The 14,239-nt window shown below is 46.5% G+C and overlaps 1 protein-coding gene across 7 annotated transcripts in view; it reads left to right on the top strand.

The window, feature by feature from the left end:
- CEP350 (centrosomal protein 350) overlaps positions 1-7,512 on the top strand; it is a 76,561-nt gene extending 69,049 nt beyond the window's left edge. For all 7 annotated transcript variants that reach the window (XM_061345568.1, XM_061345573.1, XM_061345571.1 and 4 more), the window contains one exon: positions 3,412-7,512. In XM_061345568.1, the coding sequence (XP_061201552.1) occupies positions 3,412-3,576 (165 nt within the window). In that variant the 3' untranslated portion in view covers positions 3,577-7,512. The remainder of the gene's footprint in view (positions 1-3,411) is intronic.
- Positions 7,513-14,239: the final 6,727 nt, after the last annotated feature.

Below are 14,239 nucleotides of genomic sequence, written 5' to 3'. Positions count from 1 at the left end.
ACACTTGAGGGTCTTAAGATTTCCAGACACTTGGAGAGCAGAAAGTTGTGAGAATGCATCTGCCTGCCTTCCTGCTACTGGTGTTCTTTCAAGGCACTAGTTTACATCTGCAGTTTTACTCTCCTAAATGATCTAGTCATCAAATGTAGTTTAGTTTGCAGATATTCATCTTTTGAATGGAAACCTTCAGAAATCAAAACTTAATAAGTTACTCTTTAAAATTTCCTCCAGATTATATTATTTTAAGCAATGTCTTTGGGTACTGTAGCATTTATTAAATGGCCAGCAGGGTCACACTATTTTGTTACCTCATGATTTTTCTTTTGTGTGCATGCCCCCTTGCTTTCCTTCTGTGTTTTTTTAAAAAAACCAAACATGAGTACAAAAACAAAGGGCACATTAAAAAAAACAAACATACAACAGCCTTCTGCACTGTATCCCTGTTTATCTTTTCCTGCAGGATGGAATTCAGTTTCATTAAAACTTGTTCTCCTGACTTTCCCCAAATGCAGTTTCTCTTTGGTATAAAGAACTTCTCCATATCAAATATGTGGAGTTTTATTTTTGTCACAACAATGTGCAAGAACTTACATGCTCTGCATGTACTAAAGACAGTGCAGAGTCCACTTCCATCAAAGCCGTAATAGTCACCAAATACAAGCAAACTTACTCCATTGCTTAAGAGTTGTTTGTGGTAATACAGCAAATGGGTCAAACCTTTCCCTGGCCAAGGAGTTGCAACTGCCTTGGCTCAGATGTCTGCAGCTAAGACTGCAAAGCAGCACAGCAGTTTCCATGCATGCTCTTGGATATACTATATTCAGAACACACACACACATGTGTACACACACACAAACACAAACTGCATATTCTCTTTAGTTTTCCAGAACTACAGTTGAGGAAGTCCTAATGTCAAAGGAAATTGAGCATCTGAGAGGGGAATAGCATAGGCAAGAGAAAATCAATCACTGATAACTGTTTTCCTTTCTTCATCTTTCTACTGCTATTTAACATCCAGCCCTTCTCTGCCTGGATCATGTTACCTTCTCCTCCCCTGTTTATATTATCCCATGTATCCCTTTTTTCCTCCTGGAGCACAGTAAAGGAATTGTCCCATCATGTTGTTGCAGGTGAGGCAGAATAAACAGCACCCTAGTGTGGATCTTGATATTGGGGTTTGCTTAAGGGCCAGTGTGATCAAAGCTTTTAGCCTGATTGATTATTTGACTCACTCATTTCCACACACCCCCAGCATTACATTCACAAGGTCTTGACTTTGCTTCCCAGCAGTGAGGTCACTGCTGGCCTGGGAGGGCCCAGCAGAAAATCTCACCACTGGTGTGGTGCCAGTGCTCCCAGTTACCAGTGTTGGGTGTCATCGGTCAAGGTCCCTGGGTGTGTCCCAGCATTTGTTTCCATCCACCTCCAACATCTCCAGGATCTTCCCCCATTTCCAGAATCTTCCCTACAGCCAGGATCTTCCCTTTCATGCTTTGGGACCCCTGTTCTCTTTCTCAGACCACTTCTGCTTTTTGGGAACCTTTCTTTTTAGCGCCACCTCTTCTTTTTGTGACCCCTGTATCTTGCTTTTCCTCATATAAATAGTCCGTGATGCAGACACACAGCACATGGTAAGTCTCAAAATCAGTGCTTCTGTCCCATGCCTCTTTATTGATGGAAGGATCTGGGACATGCTGCTATTCTTTAGCCCAATGTTTATCAAAATTTACAGCCAGTACATAGTGTTTGCAGGGAGCACAGTTCTGCTGGAGAATTCAGAAGGCTGTTTCAGACATCCATGTCTACACAAACTTAGACCCAATTACCTGCTGCTTATTAGTATTCACTTAAAATTGTTTTTCACTTACAGCAGTCATTCAGAGTTTGATTGCCAATATTGTTGCTTCTTCCTTGTTAGAAAGTGTAGTGAAACCATTAACACCTCACCTTTCACAGCTATATAGCAAATGAGGGCTGTGCCAAAGAGCAGTGTTCGCTGTGGTGACACAGATTTGTGAGCACCTAGCATGACTCTTACAAAGCTCTTTGTAGGATGAAATCCCAGCTCCTTTCCTCAAGCTGTCTTAAGAGTGGGAGAAAGAAGCTGTCAGACTGAAACCACATGTACAACTAAGACCTTATGAGTAGCTACAAACCCTGAAGCAGTGCCAGTTCCCTGGGGTTCCCATAGCAGCCTGATCTTGGGCTTCACACTGCATTTGGGTTATTGAATCATCATTAGGCTACAGCAGCTGTCACCTTCCAAATGGCCAAATTTGTGGGTGGTTTAGCTTCAGGCAAAAGGAAGGGTATTGGGGGTATAGCACTAGTACTCTCTTTAGATGATAACATTAGATATTGATACTGAAATACTGGATTTTCAGTATGTTTTAACCTTGTTCTGTCAGTGTCTTAAGTGTCTGGCTCACTTGTTTATGTGGACATGCATTTTCAGTTCAGAGTGCAGGAATTACAGTCAGAGGAGCTTTCTGCTGAAGCTGAGCAGGGAAAGAGCTTTTAGCAGGTTTTCTTTGTCATTTTAAATGAGTGATGTTTGCACCCACTCTTTTCTCAAGTGTTTGAGCTTTGTCAGGATGTGTCTGTAATACTGAAACGGTCACTAAGACAAATTTTTAGGAAGTTTAATTGGAAATGTCCAGTTTGGAGAGAGTCTTGATATGACTTTGATTTGCCAAATGAAATTGCATATTTCTGTCTGTTACTAAAACACCTATTTGCCAGTGGCCAGTAAAACAGGATTTTGTTTGTAGACAATTTAGGAATAGAAAGAAATAAATATTTTTCGAGTTACTGTTTTAAATGTAATGGCACAAAATTCCACGTGTAATAATGATGTCAAATCCAACGAAGTATGGCATATTCTGTGCAAAGGGAGTTGTAATACTGTCGTACAACACATGCCAGCATTTTGTCTTCCTGGAAAAATTATTTCCTTTAGGTTTTCTAATTATTATTTACATAAACTGAACTGCAGAAAAGTCTTTTCTTTTTCTCCTTACCCTGTTCAAGGCCCTTGCACAATTTCTGACCAGATTAAGCTGCATGGAATCAGCTTCTTGCAAATAAACAATTAGGGATTTTTTAAATGGAGCTTCTGCTGTTGGCCAAGAGCATCTCATTAGCTGAGTTCTTTCAAATGAAAAACTTGTGCACAACTCCTTTAAAATGGGTACTACAGTGAAAGATGGAAAGCATTCATACAGTGAAATAGCCTGGTTCAAATAGATCTGTGTTCATTTTGCTATTCAAAGCATTTCCTGTAATCTCTTACAAAGACAGATATGTTGTTGGCAGATGTGTGCTGTTTTTGACTCTTTCTGGAACTTTGCAGGAGTTACTATCCTAAAGCAACAGAATTGTAATATTTGTATTGCCTTTCTGCCCTCCAAGGTACAGGAACTTCATGAGGAAGAAGCGCAATGGGTGAACTATGATGAGGATGAACTGTGTGTAAAGATGCAGCTGGCAGACGGGATCTTTGAGGCCTTAATCAGAGACACTGTTGATGTGCTCAACCAGATAAATGAGAAACAGAGGAGACTGCTGCTTGTCTAACAGTGCTGAAAATAAACTTACAGCTGCTTAACCACTGAATCAGAAGCCAGCCTTTCCAACTCCTGACATACTCTCCACACTGCAAGTGCTGCTGCTGGACTTCCTTCCATGTGTGGGGTTTAAAGGCAGTTCAGATGTGATTGAAAGAATCTGAATTTGCATCCGCTGCCACTAGAGACCTCGCACTGGATTTGGAACAAGCTGATCCTTCACTCGAGGCTGCACCAGGGAATGCTCAAGACTGTTTGTGTGCCAGTACAGTTATGTCACATAACTGTCAGCAGCTGTCTGGAGCCCTGGCCTGGGGGTTTGACATGTTCAGCTTGTTCTCTGAAAGGGTTGTGGTAAGTTGGAATATTAGCTCTTTTGCTGGAATGGCTGTCGGCCATCAGTATTCACCTTGTCTTTAGAAATGTGAGTAATTGGGAGAAGAAATGGTTTGGTCAGGTTTTAGTCTTAAATGGAGACTTATCATACTGAACAGTGTTATATAATCCTAACACCTCTTCTCCTGCAGCCAACCTTACCAATGTGCATCAGTTTCTTTTGCTCCAGAGCCAGTTTAATTCCCTTTTCTGTGAAATTGGTCTTCACCTTTCTTCTGTGACATGGTGCCAGGTGTGGTGCCAGCCAGTCCAGGGTGATGATGTTGCTTTCTGCATTCAAGTAAAAAATTCTTGCTGCTTTTCCTATATAACTTAAGTTTCAGTCCCAAGGTGGAGCAAGATAAACACCGCCTAACATCAAGTGTTAAAGGTGAGCCCGTGGACAACTTTCCTCCTACCGTGTAGCACTTCTCTTCCTAGAGCATCAGCTGCTCCCAGATAATGGATACTCAGGATTTACTCAGGCACGAGACATGCAGGAGTAGGAAACTTTTCCTCCCAAAAATTTGGCCTTCAGTCCCTCAGCTTCCTCCCTTACTGTCACCCTAATAACTCGGAGAAGCTGTTACTTGAACAATTTAGAGAACAGAGTGTATTCACCAAAGAAAGTGGGGTCTGGTGCTTTGACTGTCTGCATGTTTTGTGCTTGTGGGTTTTTTATTTATTTTCAGATAATTTATTAAGTGGATTATAGCAGAGTGTCCTGTGCAGTTGGCTGCACTGTCTTAGTTTTGAGACAGCCGAACTTGAGAAAGCATCTGTTCTGGAATATTCCAGAGCCCTGTACTATTCACACAAAACCTCCAGCTTCTTGAGGCAAATACGGGGGGAAGGTGAGAAGAACCAAACCCTGGTAACGAGGAGTGGGTGCAAGGGCAAGCACTAGGAATGAAGCTTCACCATACCTGGTTCAGAGACAGTGGAGAGTTGAATGGGCTGAGCTTGAAAAAGCTCTTGTCTGTTTCCTTCCTATCCCAGACCTTCTAGGCCATAGGCAGCCGTTACATGGTTGATTTGGTACTGGGTTCAACTGCAGCATCCTTCTGTTGAGTGCTGTTCCTAACCTGTTCCTCCCATTCTTGTGTTTTTGTTGGAGGAACATAGACAATCTGGGGTCAAATGTTGATGCCTTAATAGTGGATGTCTGTGTTTGCTAATGTGGGTCAAGACCCAGAGGAGTGTCACTTTCTCCACACACACAGAAGTGCAGAAAGACATTTTGAAGCCCACAGAGGTACCCCAAAGATGCTGCAGCCCACAATAGGTGTGGCAGGGATCTCTACCACTTGGTTCATCTGTTTGGTTCTTGGGCTTCCTGCTATGTTCTTGATTTTGCTTTCTTTTCCACTTTTTTTTTTTTGAGGGGGGAGGGGAGCTATCATTGGAATATTTGCATTTTGCACAATGACACATAGCTGGTAATTCTTCAGGGACAGCACTGGGAAATGTTGGATTTGTCAGAGGTCCATGCAGATTCTCAGATGTAGTATTGCCAGCACCTCACTTGAGAGTTAATGGAGAGCCATATTGATGGGAGCTTAATGAGTGGAAGAACAATGAGGAGGAGGTAATGGTGTATAGGAACACCTCCGACAAGCATATGTGTGTCTCTTCCACTGTAGTGGCCCTTCTGGCTAGCTGGAAATAAGTGGTCTTGGTGGAGCAGTGTTCAGGTTTACCCCCTTCCCTCCCCCCCCCCCCCCAAGTAGTTCATTTGTCCACATAAAATGTCATTGTGCTGAACCAAGAAACTCTTGACTGCTTAAGATAGAAGCAAACTAAAGCTGCTATGTTTAACCAGCATGGTGTCACTGATTGGGTCACCGCCTCAGATTCCCTTTCCTGGGTATATCACTTTCAAAAGTGGGGATTGCTATTTTTATAGGTAGCAGTTACAGAAAGAAGGCAGAAACCAGCAGCACAGATTTATAGATGGAGTATCAGAGAAACAAAGTTGGTTTCTGTTCTGTAGATACCATGGCGGGTGTTGGGAAGGTTGCCCTGTGCCTCTGAAACTTTTTGCTGTTCTGCAGGGCTGGCATAGCTTTTCTGGACTGCCCACCAGCAGGGAGAAGGTTGTACAGTTGGTCTGTGGTGCCAGAGACCATTGGAGGTCATGTGCCTGTTGTCTTGCTGGCTTGGGTAGCACTAGTTTAGTACCCTCAACACTAGTAGTAGCTATTTTTGCAGCTGTTTGGGCAGAAGGAAGCTGTATCTAATTAATGGCGTTATTCCTTTGCAAACATCTCTGTTTATTTTTGGTAGCAATCCTTGCTAGAAGCAACCCTAAAAAGACTTGAACGTACATGAATTACCTTCTCAATACCTCAAGTGTGTTGAGTTGCTTTGAGTTGAGTATATACTCAAGTGTGTTGAGTACCTGTAGACTGATGATTACTGCGATGAAGAAATGGTCTGTCTCTGTCGCAGCTGGTAGCAAGGAGGTATGGGGAAGCCTGGAGTCTCACAGACAGACTGAATTCTCTGTTTCTTTCTAATCCCTAACCTTCCCATTGTAAAAAACAAGATGATATTTCTGGGTCCTGGTTATCTTGGTGCAACTAGATTGGAAGATTCAAGGCTGAGACATTTTTCTGAGACCCTTAAGCTGTCTGGGGCAGTGGCTGTTGTCACTGGGGAGATGCAGTTCCCTCTTCAGAACGATCTTGGTGCCAGGTAGGAAAGCCCAGGCTTGTGAGGACAAGGAGTGTGAGTATCTCTGTCAGAGCAGGATGCTCCCTGAGGCGAGCTGTGGAGTATCAGTACTTCTGCCTTTCAGAAAAGGCTTGTTGCTCACAGGGTGGAATGAGGGATTGAAAAATCCCGTCTTGTTCACTTTCCTTTCTTGAAAAAGTGGCCTTAGCTTTTTGCAATACTTGAATAAGTGTGTACCTGCAGAAGATCTTCAGTAGCACAGTGATAGAGACCTTTTAAATTACTATTCTGGAAGGAGCTGCATGCAGTTCCAACTTTCATATCCCTTTGCTACCTTAAAAATATTAGGAAAATAAAGTACTTTTCAGCAGAAAAACAGTTGACTCTTACAAGGTATTTAGTGCATCTGAAGTGTTTACAAATCAACTAAAACGGAGAAAAGCAAGCTGTTGAACTTTCTTGTAATTTAAATGTTAAATGCAAAATTATATACAGATGAAAGAAGAATACTGTAATTAACCTGCATTTACTATTTTTTTTCCCCTGACTTTGCAGAGCCTTTTGATACACATTTGCAAAGCTGCCTTTTGGGAGGCTCAGTCTCCCTGTGTACTGTGTTGTGGAGATGCTGAAAAGAAGCCCGTTTACTGTGTATGTGTAAATAACCTGGTAACTTGGGTTTTGGGCCAGTTTCAGCTAATGTTCACATCCAGAGCAGCTTTGCACAGTAGACAGACCCAAGGATGTGGAGGGGTTTTGTTTGTTGGGTTTTTTTTGTAATTAAGAACTGTAAAATAACCAGGGTGCTCCCTGTGTACACCAGTGTAAATATCTTTGGTAACTGAAATGTACTTTAAGAGAACAAAATCTGTAAATAAACTGATTTATAAATTAATCTTGTTTCCTGGTTCTTTATAAAATGGAGCTTTATAATTACCCAAATGGTTGCTAATTCTTACAGTGTCCTGGAAATCATCTGTTGTTGTTCCCCTTTCTGTCTGATGCCGTACTTGGGATGCCAATCACAGTCCACAAAATCCCATTAGAGTTGCCTTAATTATAATTCATAACATTATTAGATATTTCCTTATTTTTAAAGCTGAGTGTTGATAGAACCAGAAAATAGTATTGTGTAATCATTGGAGGAGTGTGCTGCATAATCTCTGTAAGTAAAGTTACTCCTTGGACATACTTACTTAAAACAGGTTTCTAAAACTCAAGGTTTAAAGCACTGGGGGTGGGGGTGCTATTTTTATGCAAAACAACCATCTTGGAATTAAATTCATCAAAGTCTTGGTCTTACTTTGGATCCCTCAGGCTCCTAAATTGTTACAGCTGTATAGAGCTGCTGTTACCAGCGCTGATCACTTCTTCACCGAGGGGGCAAATGTTGCTCCTTGGAAACTTCATGTATTGGTGGAACTTTGCTAAATCTTTGCTGTTTTCAAGAAAAGAAAACACACAACTATGCTTTAACATGTGAAAGGTCACAGAGCTCTCTAACAAGACTGCCTAATACTTCCAGTGCCAAATCAGAGGCGTGCACACAGGTGGTGAGCAGGGGCTGGTGTGAAATGTGTAAGGCCAGGACTAAGTGTGTTCATTAAGTCTCCTCAGTGCCTACAGCTGCTACTGCTCCTGTACTTCAGGTGCATTTTGGTACCATTTATTAATGTACAGCCCAGCAGAAAAGGCTTTGCTTTCCATTCACTACAGACATCTACAAAACCCAATGTTGATCTTTGCTAGAAAAAGTACACTGCTTTCCAGCTGTGTAGCAGTCTTCTCCTCGCCACTCTTCTCTACCTGAGCAAGACATGTGCATTTAAATGGGGGGAAAACAAAGCCACTGCAAAGGCATTACTCTCTGCTGAGCAGTTATTTGCTCTTTCCTTTTCCTTAAGAGAGGTACCTCATCCTGGAGGAGAACCTGCTGCACTCAGATTTCCATTACAAAAGGAGCTTTACTTCAGTCCTGCAGTGCCAGTAGCAGCAGTAATCCTCAGCAGAGCCGTTCTGGTAACACCATCCACAACCTTTGTACAGAGAAACTCGTCACAGCCCTCTGAGCTCTGGAGTTGAACCAGCCAAAGCCCAGCAGGTGGGTTGTTTGATGTCCAAAGCACTGTAATGAAGTGGTGCTGCAGCTTCTGTGCTTGTTACTGAGCAGCAGGGGAGCATCCGTGTCCCTACTCTTCCCACCCTGTAATGATTTTTCTCCATGAGTTCTCATTTTCAGACACTGATCTACTTGCAGCCGTCAGCAACCATCCCTGGAAGTGGCTTACAGTGCATTTCACATTGAGGGGGAAAAAAAATGATCTGTGCTCTCTGGCTAAAGAACTGGCTTCCCTTTAAAATGGCTCAAGTGGTGGGAATGCTGCCAAGGCACCGCTACTGCTGTCCTTGCTCAGGATGCCCAGTAATCAGCTTGATGAAGGCTCTGACTTCCTCATTTGCAAGTCTACATTGCTTTACTTGGGCACTGACTTTCTACAGTGGTGTTTGTGCAATTCTTCCCAGAACCCTTGAAGTGCAGCTGCCATTTCACCCATGGACTGGTGAAACTCCTGGGTTGGGCAATAGCAGGCAGCCACGTCCTGATGGCATGCTGGATTGAGTGGGACTGTTCTGGTGCCTCCCTTCCCAGATGCCACCCCCTCCCAGGTGCCTCCGTGGGGAGGTGGTGCCAGCTGCAGCCATCCCACATCCTAAAACGCCTGGCAGAATGCTGGAGCACTTGAAATGTTGACTCTGCACTGGATGTCGCTGTGCCCTGCCTAGCACAAGGGCTTCTGTAATGTCTGGGGTCTCATTAGCACAGCCATTAGAAGAAAAGGGGCTGGTGGGGAGCTGCTGAAGGCCGGCAGCTCTCTTCATCATGCAGGAAGGACAGGAGGGGGGCTGCTGCGCCGCTGGCAGCCAGCCTGGAGCACGGGCCATTGGCAGGCAGGAATGCAGATGAGATATAATGGAGTTTGAAAGCTTAGGACACTCTCTGGGAGGTGGGTCCTGTGGGGGAGGGAAAGACACCCTGTGAGGTCTGGAAACTGGAGCAAACAAAACCCATAGCCTCAACCCTGTGCTTTCCTGCCTCCTCCTGAGTAAGATCCTAAGGAAATTCAGGGGAAAAAAGTGAATAGAGTTGTCAGGGGGCAGCACCTCCAATCAGGAGGGTGAGATTTGGACAGGAGCATAGCAGGGCATAGCAGGCACACTTCTGCCTGCTGAGTATGCTGTGTGAGTATTGCCCAGAGCAGGTCTGGTTTGTTTCTGCTCTGAATGTTTCTCTCAGCCCCAGTTTTCCAGCCCTTTACTGCAGCTGTGCAAGATCTGCCATGTCCCTTGGGCTGTGTTCCCTCCACAATGTTGGTTTCTGGTGGCTTCCTTTTGCAGGCTGGCTTATCTGTCACTGCCCTGTGAATCTATGCTGACTCAAAGCAGGGTTTTATCTGTGAGTTTGTTGGAGGTGGAATTAACCCCAGTTCTGGGGTGTCCCTCAAAGATTTTCCTTTTCTCCCAGCAAAATAAAGGAGGCTGCAAGAGATCCTGCCCTTCATATTTGGTTTGAGGAGCTCAGCAAGGACACAAGGAGTCCAGTATCTGTGTTCTGCTGCATTTCTCTGCAGAGGTGATGGAGGAGCAAGTGCTGCTCAGTGAAACTCTGGTTGGGTACACCAGTCCTTGATAGGTGATACCTTGCTTACGTTGCAGGACTACTGCCACATCAAGAGAGGAGTGCTCCATTGTCATCTGTGTGGTATTCTCAGTTTCATGAGCTGCAATTAAGCTAGCTGCCAAATAATGATGTGGCAAATCTGGGTGGTGTGGCCTCCGATCTGCTCCTGGAAGCTGGGCAGATGAGCTAGAGAGGAAGACATCTGCTCCGTGCATCCTGGGTCATAGTGATGATTTATGACTTTAAATAGATCTTAAATTTGCAGGTAAAACATTTCCTACCCAAACATACCAGACAGCACCAGTTCCTCCCAGTCCCCCCAGGTCCCTGCGTAGAAAGCAGGCGCAATGTTGCTGCCATCCTTCTGAGCAGGGATGAATCAGCAGAGGGTGAATAGCAGAAAGGGGCTGGTACTGCTAAGTCTCTCTGCAGACACAAACTATGTGAACATATTCATCACATCCTGAGAATGTAGCCGGATTTTCTTTTACACCTGTTGTTATTATAGGCTGTTTGGGCTTGAAAGGCAGAAATCTGCTGTATCCAACCCCCTGTCTCATGTAGTCGGCAATTCCCAGCTACCACTAGGGGCTTTCCTGGTCTTCACAGGTGTGAGCATAGCAGAGCCAATGCAGGTTATGGGAAGCAGTCAGGGTTCGCATCCACTCTGCGCTATTCCCTGTCTTGGCAAAGCCATGGGAGCTGACAGCTTTATTGCACAGGCATTACCAAAGGTCTTGTCTGAAGTTGTGTCTCTGGAGGTGTGACTGGTGCCACCAGTGGAAAAGTGTCACCTGGGATGGAGTGTACCAGCTGACTTTGGCTGGCTGGGAGGTGGCAGCAATTTTCAGTTGCTCTCTGAAGCTGTTTGGCGATGCTAATTGGGGAAATGAGGCTTTTTGTTCTATTTAGAGAAGGACCACACTCCCCCCCAAGTAATTCGTCTGTCCACATAAAATGTCATTATGCTGAACCAGAAAACTCTTGACTGCTTAAGACAGAAGCAAACTGTGCTCCAGATCGAAGAGAGCTTCACTGAATTCATCAGCCCCCTCTTGTGAAGGCCGGACAGAGAGGAAAACTGCCAAGCATCCTTTGCAACAGGTATTTCTGAGGTGCTCACAGGAGAGTCAGATGCAAACTTCTCTAAATGGCCTCCAAAATGCCAGGGCCGGGTGACGGGGTTGCCATGATTGTATCATGAGTCTTGCATTGGTTGTGTGTTTTCCTTGGAGTCAGTTCCTGGAATCACACAATTAGGTAGGAACGTGTTCTTTAATTCTCAAGGAAGAAAGTCCATTTTGGGATCTCCCTATCCCTGAACCTTCACAACTGAAGGGAGCTGAGAAGATTCTGGGTTGGCTTACTTGGGCATGTTGAGCTATTGGTATGTTATAGCAAGATTCATGCTTTTGAAAAGGGACAGTGAAAGCCTTTCTCCATTTTCTTGAAGTCATTTCCAGCACTTGAAGGGCTGAATACACAAAAACCCATCGGCTCTTCCCTCGTCTCCTCTCTAACTCAGCACAGACGCAGAGTAGCTCTTTGCATCTGTGAAAATGATCCATTTTGGGTGCACAAAACAAGTTTTGCAGGGCGTAAATGATTTTGGCAAGATCTTAGCAGCCTTTGAGTCTCTCAGCCTGTTTGTGTTGCCCACACCTCATTGACTTCAAGGAGATTCCTACTGGGTATTAGCCTGGGAAAGGAGACTTGAGAGCTGATGAGCTTAATGAACTAAAGCCACCACTTGGCTGCTGCACAGGGATGTGTGCAGCACAGGAACCTCCACAGTGGGCTTTAGCCCATGGCCTTGCCACACAGGGGGAAGCACATCTCTTGCCAAAGTTAAGGATGCCGAGGCAAGTGCTGAAGGTTGTGCAGTGCAGTTTAGAACCTGCTTTGTTTTCAAGGGGCACGAGAGCCTAAATCTGTGTTTTGGGACCGGCTCATAAGCTGGGCATCTAGGGTCATGCAGCACCCACTCCCTGTGTGTTGCTGCCCACAGGCTCTGCCAGCAGTGGAGAGGTGCAAAGCATGAGAGGACAAAAAGGCAGGCAGCACTGGGAGGGTGTTTAAAACCTCCCCAGACTTCTGCTGCAGCTTTTATTTTATTTTACCTTACTTTACTTTTACTTTACTTTTTACTTTACTTTACTTTTAATTAATCTTAGTTATTCTCAAATCTGCCTTAAACTGGGTTGTTTTAAAATCTTTATCTTTGGGTTTTACATGCCCATCCCCTGTCTCAAGGCATTCCGTTCTTCCCAGTTTGAGGCAGAAAGAAAGCCTCATTTCTTGCTTTGCAACAGGATTAGAAGGAAGAAAGGCTTTTTGGGCAAGTCCCTGCCTAGAAAGCCCCACACCCTGCTGCTGAAGGAGGCTGTTCCCAGGGAGTCATGGGGATGACCATGCCAGCCCGGTAGCAGGGCTGTTGGCAGTACCTGCAGCCCCAGCTGTTCCCTGGGCAGCAGGAAGCAGGAGCATCCCCACCCTGGGGCTTTGGTAGATGAGCAATGGTATTGCTCACCTCAAAAAGAGCCCGAGCCCCCAGGTGCGTGCTCTTGCCCTTCTGCCCTCTGGTTAGATGCTGCTTCTGCATCTACAAAAGGATTTAAGGAATTTGGGCTCCCTGGGAGAGAAGGGTGAGCTGGATGGGGAGAACGGCTGGCAATTACACTGGTGCTGAGCACTTCCACCGTGATAACCTAGTCAAGTTGATGAGCCCTTAGAATAAGGACTTCAGCTCAGGGTAAAATAACGGTGACGATACCCCTGGGCACAGGGAATTTTTGTCTTTTAATCGCCAGCTGGATAAGGACAAGTTGTGGCAAGGTCTCTGGCGATAGTGAGGGACTATATTTCAGAGCAGCCCTGCATGTGCTGGGCTGTGCCTCTCCTCTTGCGTTTGGACAGCAAGGTGTGATAATCCCTTAAGCATCTAATTACAGCTGGCAGGGCTGGAGCACACCATCTTCTGCCCCATTTCCATCAGCATGGACCTGCAGAAAATGTGTGGCAGCGGTCCCGTGAGGCTTGTGTCCAACAACCCCTGGCCTCATAGCCAGGCCATCTTGAGGAGTCCTGTAGCTCCCCAGAGCCATGCCCCCTGTGGAGGCCCCTGCCCCCTGCTGCCATGGCAAGTCTTGGCCCTGGCAGGCTTGTTTTTCTAGCATGGCAAGTCCGCCTAAAGTACTTAGGTGGGGCCCAGCATGGCTAATGGCCTTCCTGGGGACAGAGCCAGTAACCAGCCCTCAGCAGCGATGGGCACCCGTGGGGCCGGGACCCCGTGCCCTTAGAGGCTGGGGAGGGAGCAGAGGGATGGAGGTCAGGGCTGTGTCCACCCCTCAGCGCCCAGCTCTGCCCTGAGGCACCGGGCAACGGACACCTTATGTAAGGGAGACGGTGACGTGGGTGTGTGCGTGAGCCACGGCACAGACACGGCTGGGAGGCAGCGGCCGGGCACCGAACTGCCCGCCACGAAGGGCAGCTCTTTGAGGGATGGAGGAGCTGGACTCTGGGGCCTCCTTGGGTATCCCTGTTGCTCATCCCTCGCAGAGTTGGCGTGAGGGCAGCCGGGTCTCCGGGATCCCCATCCTCTGGGGTGTCCCGGCAGGCGCTGCCCGGTGACGCTGGCTGATGTCAGGGTGTGGGACCAGGGTGCTGCCCTGGGGCTGGTGGCTCCCTCAGGGAGGACTCTGATGGCGGCACGGCGGGTTTGGGGCCTGAATCAGCCTCCTCCGCCTTTCCTCGCTGCACCAGAACGCGGTGCTCCCGTCCCCCCGCGGGGGTAGCGCTGCCCGGCGCTGGGGACTGTTGGGGGCTCCCCCCGTGGCGCTGGGAGCGCTTCGTGCCCAACAGGGGGCGCCGCGGCCCCCCTCGGCCCCGCCCCTGCCCCACCCCAGCGGGCGGGGCGCGCGGCGGCCCTAAAGGCGGCGGGCGG

Source organism: Neopsephotus bourkii, unplaced genomic scaffold (assembly GCF_033783945.1).
Source record: "Neopsephotus bourkii isolate Nb327-2 ecotype Australia unplaced genomic scaffold, CSIRO-AGI_Nbou_v1 NB_234, whole genome shotgun sequence".
In the NCBI taxonomy this organism is placed as follows: domain Eukaryota; kingdom Metazoa; phylum Chordata; class Aves; order Psittaciformes; family Psittacidae; genus Neopsephotus; species Neopsephotus bourkii.
The sequence above is the reverse complement of the archived record's forward strand: the minus strand, read 5'-3'. Positions and strand labels throughout refer to the sequence as shown.